The 11,179-nt window shown below is 49.2% G+C and overlaps 1 protein-coding gene across 1 annotated transcript in view; it reads left to right on the top strand.

Annotated features, from left to right (window-relative positions):
- The first annotated feature begins 30 nt into the window (after positions 1-30).
- Positions 31-11,179, top strand: part of UFD1L (ubiquitin fusion degradation 1 like (yeast)) — a 23,671-nt gene continuing 12,522 nt past the window's right edge. Inside the window, exons 1-5 of the mRNA XM_006890444.1 lie at positions 31-57; positions 4,424-4,556; positions 5,093-5,125; positions 7,105-7,226; positions 10,200-10,330. Coding sequence (XP_006890506.1) covers positions 55-57; positions 4,424-4,556; positions 5,093-5,125; positions 7,105-7,226; positions 10,200-10,330 — 422 coding nt within the window. The 5' untranslated portion in view covers positions 31-54. The remainder of the gene's footprint in view (positions 58-4,423; positions 4,557-5,092; positions 5,126-7,104; positions 7,227-10,199; positions 10,331-11,179) is intronic.

Genomic DNA, 11,179 nt, shown 5'->3' with positions numbered 1-11,179 from the left:
CTCGCAGCACAAACATCCCTGAGCGAGCGGTTCCTGCGAGCAGAGGTGGCCATCATGGTGAGCACTGCTGGACCCGGCCCAGGGATGGGGTGGGGCAGGGTCAGCGGAACTGGGCGAGGTGGCGGCCGAGATGCCGAGTCACCCGGCCTAGGCCCGGCCCATCTTCTCGTCCTGGATGCGTTGGACCGTAGTCGCTCCTTGATCAGAATGATCTCTCTTTACTCCGCTTACCTGGGGCATGACTCGCACTTTGGTTTAGACTTCAGTGCGCTCCTTTGCGTCTTCTTGTGTCCCATCGCGGGTCCCCAAATGCAAACTAAGCCCAAAATCAACCCAAACCCATTGCCAACACGTCGGATCGACTCGTAACTGACCCTCCGTTGGATTTCCGAGGCTGGAAAGCTCCTGGGAGGAGGAGGTTGTGCGTTTTCTGCCGAGCGGCAGGTGGATTCCGTCCATCAGTGGGGCGTGGCCTTTGAGTGCGCTGCCCAACCCTCTAGGGACTTTGCCATCAGCGCTCCTAAATAGATGTTCATAACCAATAAACTGAGATGTTGCTAGGAGTGGACAGTAGAATCACGAGCACCCCAGAGAAAGGATTCCTGCCCCAGTTTCGACAGCTTTGAGCCTTTGGATGTGTTCACACTTCAATTGTGTGTTGTTATTATGTACCATCGAGTCGGAACCGACTCATAGCTGACCCTCTAGGGGGTTTTCAGAGACAGTAATTCACATGGGAGCAAAGTGCCCATCTTTTTACCCTGGAGCAGCTGGCGGATTTGAACCATGATTCTTTGAGTTGGCAACGCAGTGCCTTGCAACTAAGCCACCTGAGCTCTCTTTCAGTGCTATGTTTATTAGTAATAAGAGGTGTCACAGCAGGTTAAATGTTGGCCTGCTAACTGAACGAGCAGCAGTGCAAACCTTCTTGCCGCTCTGTGGGTGAAAGTGGTCTCCTGCCATTGAGATCTACTATCTTGGAAAACCAATGAATTGACTCAATGGCAATAAATTTTGGGTGGGTTTTGTTGTTGTTGGTTATAGTTTTTCTTTTGTACTCATCCCTCATCACACTTTATCCTGCTTTACTCCCACAGGCAAGGATTCTTATTTTAACCATTTGAAAAGAGGATCATGTCACAGGTGTGGGCAGTGGGGGTTTGAAACCCATTTGGTTTGGCTGTGGTGCTGCAGCACTGGTTCAGTGTCACCTGATTATTTTAGCTAAAACAAGATTATAGCTGTTAGGGCTTACCCTAGGTGTGTCAGTACTGAATTGTATTACTGTTCCCAAGTTCATTTCTTTTTTTCCCCCCCCAAATTAATTTCTTAACAGACACATTCAATACTTGATCCATGTGAAACAATATGCAAGGCACTGATGTTTTAAGGGAGAGTAGGAAGAGCAGAAAGTCAAGTTCATGGGTATATTGAGAGCACACTGTTCCTAATGGAAGTCTGAAATGTTGCAAAGAGAAGAAACTTTAGAAATAGCTTAGGTGGGATGATGGAGTGGAAGGCAGTCAGGGAAGCGCCTGACTTCTGTCCCTTTTCAATCTCCAGCTGTCTAATTTGTTATGTTTTTGGCGAAGATTTTGTTGAATCAAGTTTTACTGCTTAGAAGGAAACGACTGTACTAGGTAGGGTACTGGAAAGCAAAGACCCATGTGAGATTTTAAGCAAGCTGCTGTGAACAGTCAAGTTAGCTGACTCTCGAGCAGGTTTTCAGAGGCAACTTAATTTCACAGGAGAAGATTGCCCATCTTTTCCCCATGAAGCAGCTGGTGGGTTTGAGCCCTATGCCTTCAAGATGACATCACAACTCCTTACCTCTCGACCTCTAGAGCTTTGAAGAAAGAGCGTGCTATAATTTGGAGGAGGTTCCCAGCATAAATAAGCTTGCTGGTTTTGGAATTGCTAGTAAACAACCTTTTTAGGTGACTTTTCATCCTATTTTAATGGCAATGTAGTGCCCAAATATAAGCATTATGATAGATGGTGAAGAGATTGAGATTATTAACAGCTTTAGTTTGCTTGGCCCCACAATTAACACTCTTGGGGGGGAAAAATCTTGAAAAAGTAAGGAAATGGGGAAAAAAACCCAAAACAAACCCAGTTTAAAATTATAGATGCTGATAGGCGGGATCAGTCCTTGGAGAGGAAAGTCATGCTTGGGAGGGTGAAGGGACAGTGCAAGAGAGGAAGACCCTCAATGAGATGGATCGATTCAGTGACTGGGGTAATGGGGGTAGGTGTGTCAGAGACAATAAGATTGGCACAGGATAGGGCAGGGCTGTTGTATGTAGATAGGGTCACTGTGAGTCTCAGTTGCAAAAGCAAGTAACAACAGTGCCCCCCAGATGGTTGCATTGCTTAATTGAAAGGGTGGCAATTCAAATCCACCAGTTGCTCCAAGGGAGAGAGAAGGGCAGTATCCTCCCGTTGAGATTTACAGCCTTAACCCCAGCCCAGAGGAGGCTCACCCTGAGGCTGATGCGACTTGACAGCAGTGGGTTTTGAATTGGGTTTTTTGTTGTTGTTGTTGTTGTTGCTGCTGCTGTTTAATGTATATTTAAGATCAAGATTTTATACTTTCTGAATATCCTAAGTAAGGGAGCTCTTGGTGGCCAACTGAGTAAGGAGTTGCTCAACCCAAAGGTTGGCAGTTCAAATCCACCAGCTGCTCTGAGGGAGAAAGATGGGCAGTAATCTGTTGTGTGATTTACAGCCTCTGAAAACCTGCTGAAGACTCAGTTTTGTGTCGGTTCCCACTCTGTGCCCATGGGAGAATTGCTATACTGTGAGAAGACCCCCAAATGGGTGTTTAGTGTATTTTCTAAGCTTCATTTTATCAGGCATCATGAGCTGGGGTCATTCTTTTTCAGTGACACCCTGCTGTGGCTTTCATTACTGAATAGGATGTGGCATCATAGGGTGGCACAGCACGGGTAGCTGCTCTGAGCTGTCAGGGCATGCTGGAGGGTACGGCCCCAACTTGGCAGAGCAGGAAGGGCTTCCTGGACAGAGGACATGGGGCAGTGGGGAGCCAGGAGCAGGGGTGTAAATGTGGGGCCGGCAGGTCCCCACCCAGAGTTCTTTCCACACCACATGTTTAAAATAACATCTCTAGGTTCTTGAGGGAACTCTGGTGGCCTAGCTCTAAGAAGCTGTGCTGCGATCCCAAAGGCAGGAGGTTTGAATCCACCAGCTGTCTTGTGGGAGAAGTATGGGTAATCTCTTCCCATGCAATTTAGTGCCTCTGAAAACTCACTGGAGGGTCAGCTGTGGGTTGGTTCTAAATCTATGGGGCTTAACAACAACAGCAAGGTTCTTGGGATCATCTTGTCCTGCTTTTTGTTTTCAAAGCATCTGTCACCACCTGGTACAGACGTGTTCAGTTTTACTTATATCCCCTATCTTGTATGTCAGCTCCACCAGGACAAAGTTTTCCTGTTTTGTTCACTGATATTCTCTCGTGCTTATAACAGAGAGTGTTAGATGGTCACATGGTGAAAGTGTGTGTTAAACTAATGGTTATTTTTTTAAGCTAATGAAAATAGGAAAGTGCTCCAGGCAGAGGAGGGAACTTGGGCAGGCATATGGCAGGTCTTGGAAAGGTGGCTTTCCAGAATGCAAGTTTCTGTGTCTTCCTGGATCCTTAGAGGTTAAGGAAGGGATCTATGCAGCCAGTTTTGGATTTTACTGAAAGCTGTACAGACTAGATCTAAGGGACAGGACACGAGGGGTATGGGGAGTAGCAGAAAAGTTGGATCACAGAGATCTGAGATTTACTTTGAAGCCCTGGTAGCCTAGTGGTAAGAAGCTATGCTGCAGTCCCTAAGGCACACAGTTTGAATCCACTAGCTGCTCTGCCAGAGGATGTGCAGTCTCTTCCTGCGTAATTTACAGCCTCTTAAACCCACCAGAGGGTCAGCTAGGAGTCAGTTCTGACTCCACAGCATTTAACAAACAGGGAGCTCTGGTGGGAGAAAGATAAGCAGTTTCTTCCTTTGCAGTTAACTCCCTCTGAAAACCCGCTGCAGGGTTAACTGAAGGGTCATTTCTGACTCAGTGGTTCACAACAACACACCTTGGGAAATGCTTTCTTTGGGGCACTCGGTTACCTAAGCATTGGAGTGGGACGCCAGTAAAGTGCACCCGGCAGTGCCGTGGCAGAAAGGCCTGGTGATCTGCCTCCAGAAAAACCAGCCATCAAAAAACCCTACAAAGCCCCATTCCCCTCTGAGACACAGAGGTCACCATGAGCTGGATTAGACTCAGTGCAGCAAGCACCGATAAGGGTTAATCAAGATTTTAGTACATTTTCTTCTTTGCTATTTAGCATCAATGACCCCGCTGTGTTTTGTCATTTGGCACAGAGCGATGTGCCCTTGCTAAGTTGTCACCCCTTTTCTCCTTCCAGTTCTCTTTCAACATGTTCGACCACCCGATCCCCCGGGTCTTCCAGAACCGCTTCTCCACACAGTACCGCTGCTTCTCCGTGTCCATGCTAGCCGGGCCTAATGACAGGTCAGATGTGGAGAAAGGAGGGAAGAGTATGTGCTTGTTTTTATTTTGTCTAGAAAACTCTCTTGCTCCTATGTCTCCCATGCTTGTATCCTACAAACAGTTGTTATTATTTTGCACATGTTAAACAGACGCAGCTGGTGTCACCGTAAAAATTCTGTGCCTCTCAGACTTGCTAAGGGCAGAAGGTGGGGCGTTCCTAGTTGAAAGTCGATTTTTGATTGGTAGCCATTTAATTCCCCCAAGTAAATAACATTAACTAGGATTTCTTAAGAAAGATCATTCTGGCGTTCTAGCTGCCCCAAAATATTGTTTAAAACTCATTTGGGGGCATTGCAGTCCCAGAGGTATGCCACCAGATGCTCTGCTGGAGAAGGAGGGACAATCTCCTCTTGTACCAGTCCGATCTGATTTGACGGTGTATACACACACACACACAAAATTAAACAAAAACCAAACCGCTCATGGGGGGCAGGGGGGAATATAATAGAAACTATGTCTTGGGGTTTTTTACCCCTTTTTTAATACTGTAAAAATGTGTGGGTTTTGTGTGTTTTTTTTGCAGTAATCATGCCGCCATCTGCCCTCGATCAACTCAGTAAGTATTTTCTGAATGGCCAGGCTGCATATGGACAGTCCATGCGTCCATCAGGCTCCTCCGTGCATGCAGACACAAGCGTCCTTCATCCTGTGGGGTCAGGGACTGTTCCTGGAGGGTGAGAGGTCCGGGTTGCAAGTGTCCAGGGTGAGGTGGTAAAGAGTGTCCCAGCTGGGTGGGGCCAGAGGATGCCATCTTCACCAATGCCTTAGATGCTTCGAGTCCCCGTCCTCCACCTTGGCTTTGAGATCAGGAGCCCGGCAGAATTAAAGGAAGACATGAGTGTTAAGGACTTCCCCCTGTACTGGGGCAGCCTGTGCTGGCTGGATTTCCCAGGCTTCTAAAGACCTGAGGTCTGTTGACCCAGAATGGTAAGAGTCAGGCTTCTCATCTCCACATCAGACAGCCTTCCTAAGTCGAAGGCTCTGTTGATAGCTCTGCCTCCCCCTCTCTTCTGCAGCAGGTCCAAAGCTGAGCCGATCTCTTCTGTCCCACATAATGTTCCCTTTCTCCTAAAGGGAGTGAGGAGAAGGCCCTTAGGCTCTCAGACCCTTGACAGTTCCCTTCTCTTTCCCCCACCTCTTGTCCATTGAGAACATTCCACCTAAGACCCCAACATCACACCTGCCAGCTGTGGAAAACCCCCATCCTTGTGAAATCCATTTCCACTGCAGGGCACTGCCACTTCCGGAGGCGTTCATCTCCTCTGTGGCTTCCTGCCCGGGTGATCTTAACTGGATTTGTGTTGTTTAGAATTTTTAAGAGAGACACAAAAGGGAGTCTGTTGTACCTTTCTGTTTCGGAGTGGGACTTGTTAACTTGTCTACCTACACCTAGAAGCTAAAGATAGGAGAGTTTAGTGGTTAAGTTCCCAGACTTGAGCCAGTGTTCTGGATTTGAATCCCAGCATTGTCACTGGTGAGCTCTGTGGTCTTGGGCATGGTACTTAAACTGCGTGCCTTCAAACTGATCAAACTGTCAAACTGATAGTGCCAATCTCACTGTTCTGGAAGGATTCACCAAAGTCCCAGGACATTGTCTGTAGCAAACACTGTCATTGTCATCGTAGACTAGCCTCCAGAGCCTCCGGTCTCCTGGATTTCTGGCTTCATCTCCAGCCCCTTCTCTGTCACCCTGCACTCCCAAGTTTGGTGTACCCATAGTCCTCTTTGCCTGCCTCTGTCTCTGTGCACTTGTGTCCTCATGGATCATGTGGTTGAGAGAACTGATCATGTCTTGACTTGAAAGCTCACGTTTCCATTCAGGAGCTTGAGTCCTGTGTTCCCCACCCAGCTAACCTCCTCGTCCTGACCTCCCGTGGGCTGCCTTGTGCTCCAGACATACCTAATTGCTATCTGCTCTCTAATCTCTTCCTGTGCCTTTGTGTAAGCTCCTCTTCTGCCTGCAGTTGCCGCCCTGGCCTTGCCCTGCCTCACCTTCCTGATGAGCTGACTTGAGAACTCATTGTACAAGAGCCCATTAGCCCTTTCCCACAGCCCTGCCTTCCTTGTCCCCCTCTGTTCCCACAGCCCCGGTAGCATTGTCGTACACTTGCTTGTTAGCCTTCTTGTCTTACTGGAATTGAAGTCTGCAAAGGCAAGGGATTTTGTTTGGCACATGATTGACCCTTAAATTATTTATGGTTAAATGAATGCATACAAGTACTTTACACTGGTGATTTGAGAAAGTCTGCAGACTAAGTCAGTGCCGAAATCCAGAAATGAGCAAACATCCTTATTACCCGTTTTTGGCTAGGCCCTGTGCTCCCAGGGAATAAAATTCATCCCTGCCTTGAGGACCTGGGAGTCTGATGGTTGGCAAATATGAGAGTCCAAGTACCATACAGGAGTCTGGGCCAGTTCTGGCGGGAGGCAGGGCCAGGCTTTGGGTGAACGTGGGTTGTCCTTCCAAGGAAGCCGTACCTGAGTGGCACCTTCTTGGTCCATGTTCATCATTAACCTCTCTCTTCTTTTTCACAGGCCGACTTAACATTACCTACCCCATGCTGTTCAAGCTGACCAATAAGAATTCGGACCGCATGACACACTGTGGCGTGCTAGAGTTTGTGGCCGACGAGGGCATCTGCTACCTCCCCCACTGGGTGAGTGGTACCATCTAGGTCTCTGAGAGGCTCTGTCCCTTTCAGGCCCTGCATGGCTCAGTTAAGCCCTGTCGTCCCAGGGCCTCTTAGGCAGGGACATCCCCCTAGCATGTGTGTGTGAGGGTGCTGGCTCTGTCTGCTGCTGGGACAGTGGCCCAGCTTCTTCCTTCACATGGGTTGCAGCGGTAGGAGCCCTTTCCTCTGGTCTGACAAGGTCTTGGTTGGTTGGTCAGAGAAGTTTACCAAAGTGAAGGGTGTTCTTAACAATGCTGAATGCCTTAGACCTTGAACTTCAGTACAAACTCACAGACATTCACCCGTCGTGCAGTAGAAAAGACTTGTCCTTGGGAGGATTGTTAAGATCTTGCGCATAAATCATGACTGTGCTGTATGACTTGTGAGTTCCCGTCAGGCTTTATTTTTTATTTATTACCCCCTGTTGTTTCCCCTCCCCACTGCCACTTTCTTGTAGCTTTCTCCCCTCATTCTATTGCAGTGTATCTGGGGGGACGGACGGTAGTTTGAGAACTTGCTTGAAACTGAGTCTTTCCAAGGCATTCAGCTTATTTGCCATAGTAACAGTGTCTTTCTTTCAGCCCTCGGGCCAACCTCAGGTGGAAAGCCCTCGGAGCCTGCCCTGGGGCCCATGTGAAGTGGGGTTTGTTATTCAGGTGGGACACAGGAGAGGATAGGATAAAGTACCCACGTGCATGGAAAAGCACAAGGCCAAGTGGCCATGACTCATCAGTGCCCAGTGGTCGTGGCCTGTCAGTGTCTGACCTGTCACCTACTGTCTGCGTGGAGGTGCCCCTCACGGATGTGAGGACATGTTCTGCCTTTTCAATAGAGCACCTGCTTCCAGGAGAAGCTGCTTTGTGACTGGCTGAAATGTTGGAAGTGGCTCCTTCCCTGTTCCACTCTGACCCCCAGAAAGCCCCCTTGGCAGCTTATCTGCAGAGAAGATAGGACATTAGAGGGATATGAACCCCTTCAACTCACACACTCAGAGTTTGTGTGTCCACTTGTCCAAACGCCCAGACCTCTTGGGACCAGAAGACGAACTAAAGCCCGGAAACCTGTTCTCCTGTGCGCTGGGGAGGTCTCTGGCGGCGTGGGATGTGTTGCCTGGAGTCCCTTGGTGACGGCCATGGAGCTGGGCTTCCTGTTGAGTGAGGGGCTGACTCCATCCCTCCTTGAGCTCCAGCTTCTCTGGGAGATCCAGCCTCAAGGGACGTGGTCATTGTCCAGGTACCTGAGGCATTGGATGACGTGGATGAGGTCTCTGCAGCGGGGCCGCTCGGGCCTGTGTCTTCCCAGCATTGTTGCTCTTCTTCCTCCACCGTAGTTCAGCTTCGCCCAGGGGTTCAGATCCCAGCTTTGCCGGGGGCATCAGGGCTTGATTCTGTTGGTTGTCCTCCTTTCCTCACAAAATTTCCCCCAAAAGCCAACCCAAGGGACTGCAAGTCTGTCCTGTGGCAGTGTGACCTCTGGCCCTGACAGTGCTTTCCCTCAGTGTCACTTCCCAAGGTTACAGAACCTTGGAGATTCCACATCCAGATCTCTGTCCTGCTGGTGATGGTTGGTGGTGTGACCGCCCCATGGTTTCTGTAGTTGCTGATCCTCTGATCCCTGCCTGACGAAGAGCCTCCAGCGATGGTGTCTTCCCGAGTGCGCCGCGGTCTCCCTGTGCTGTCCCTTTATGGGGACATCCGCGGCTTGCTTTATGGCCTCTCCTCCCGGCTCTGTGACTGCTTCCCGTCTTCACTTATGGGCATAGCCCTGCCTCAGCGCTGTTCACCTCTTCCTGCCTACACTACTTGGTCTATTCTTCTTGGGTTCTTTCAGTCATGTCTGGTGTGTCTCGGCTGCACAGCCGTCAGGGGTTTCCATACTGCGTGGGAACATCTCATCCGATAGTACTGGCCTGAGGGAAACATCCTAGGAAGACATGTGCCCTGGTGGTGCCCTAGAGAGGGGTACTGCAGGCTGAGACAAGACCAGCCGTGACTCAGTGATTACTGGAACCAGAGATGGACGCGTGGACGCTCCCTCTGTTTTTGCATATGCTCGAAATTGCTTTTTAAAGAAGGTTTAAAGTTGTTGTGCTCTGTCAAGTAGAAACTGGCCCATAGCTGACCCTCCAGCGGGTTTTCAGAGGCACAGGAGGCCATTGCCCATCCTTCTCCCACAGAGCAGCTGGTGGATTTGAACTGCATGCCTTTGGGATTGCAGCACAGCTTCTTGCACTAGAGCTCCTTAGTTAGAAAACTTGGGAAAAGCATTCCAGGATATGAAGCGTTTCTCTTTCCCAGCCTTCACCCTCTTGCTGCTGGCCTCAGATCCTTGACCCTGCAGCGGTGGTCCAGGGTCCTCACACTCGATACTTAGAGTCTGTATTCATCTTTCTGTCTAACTGCTCAGCTCTGGTCTGCCTCATAGAATGGATTCATAGGAATCTCATGTCACCCCCTGTAGCAGACATCACAGGCCCTGATCACAGCTCCTCAGCCTTCGCTGTGTGGGGCTCGCCACCAGGATACACAGGCTGTGCCGCCTTCATCCTACCTCAGCTGTGGCCCCTCAAGTACAAGGATGATACCTTTTTCCATTTGGCCTGAGGCTTTGTTCATGCGAAGTGAGCTCACTGGGCCTGCTGCAAACGGGCCACACAGAAGTGTGGAGAGGGGGCTCCCCTGAAATCCTGGAGCTGGTGGCTGACCACCTGCTCCTCTGGTCTGTTGCCTCCTGGATTCAGGCAGAAGCACCACATATTGACCTTCTTCTTTCCCCGTCTTTTCCCCTCTTTCTTTCTTTTGGGCACGTGCTCACAGTGACTCCAATTCCCTGCCCTGGTGTTTTCTTGGGAGACCCAAAGTGAGAGACCATCCAAATACAGAGCCCTCCTGGAGTGTCGGTTACTAGTGGGGTGTTGGTAGCCACTTAATTTTACATGGCATTTTTCTTCCGTTCTAGATGATGCAGAATCTGCTGTTGGAGGAAGGGGGCCTGGTTCAGGTGGAGAGCGTCAACCTTCAAGTGGCCACATACTCCAAATTTCAGCCTCAGAGCCCCGACTTCCTGGACATCACCAACCCCAAAGCAGTGTATCCTTTTGAACACACACACACACACACACGCAAAAAGAGTTTTCTAAATCGAGGAAGGGGAGGCCGACAGTCTTTTGCACAGCAAGTATTTGTGAAATTTGTGCCTATTTTAATAGTCACACATTTCTTTGTGTGATTGAAGTTTAGAATTTCAAAATAATGCTTTCAGCCAGCCTGCCTATGGGGCCTGACTTCTAAACAAGGATATGGGGTAGTTGGCCCTGTTCTGCCTCCCTTTCTAGACCTCCCGGGGGGGACTGGCACCCTTTCTTCATGTGGTAGCTGACACAAAGCCCATGTGTGTATTTACGTCCCAGGGGAAGGAGGGACCTGCGTGATTCCTTCCCTGCCCTCTGCCATCAAGTCTGCTTGTTCAGGGTCGTGACGGATTCACTCAGAAACAGTGGGTAGAACTTTTTTGTCTAAAAAAATTATTATTTTTTTAAAAAAAAAATTATACTGTTTTTGTCTCTCAGCAACAAGAAAGCAAAGGTTTGGGATTAGTTTTTAGAGCATTGCACTAACGGCTTGTCTGATGGTTCAGATCCCCCAGTGGTTCCAGGGAGGAAGAAGGACATCAGGGTTGTATGCTTTCTCCATATCTATCCAGTCTGTTTGCTGAACAATTAATTGGAGAAGCTAGACTCTATGGAGAAGAATGTGGCATCAGGATTGGAGGGACAGTCTGTTACGCAGATGACACAGCCTTGCTTGCAGAGAGTGAGGAAGAGTTGAAGCACTTAGAGATCAAAGACTACACCCTTCAGTAGGAATTACATCTCAGCATCAGGAAGACAAAAAAGTCTCACAACTGAGCCAGTAGACAATGTCTGGTTAGATGAGAAA

Source organism: Elephantulus edwardii, unplaced genomic scaffold, assembly GCF_000299155.1.
Source record: "Elephantulus edwardii isolate Elephantulus edwardi_28Jun2011 unplaced genomic scaffold, EleEdw1.0 scaffold00089, whole genome shotgun sequence".
Lineage (NCBI taxonomy): Eukaryota > Metazoa > Chordata > Mammalia > Macroscelidea > Macroscelididae > Elephantulus > Elephantulus edwardii.
Note: the sequence above shows the minus strand (reverse complement) of the source record. Positions and strands in the feature narration are given on the sequence as shown.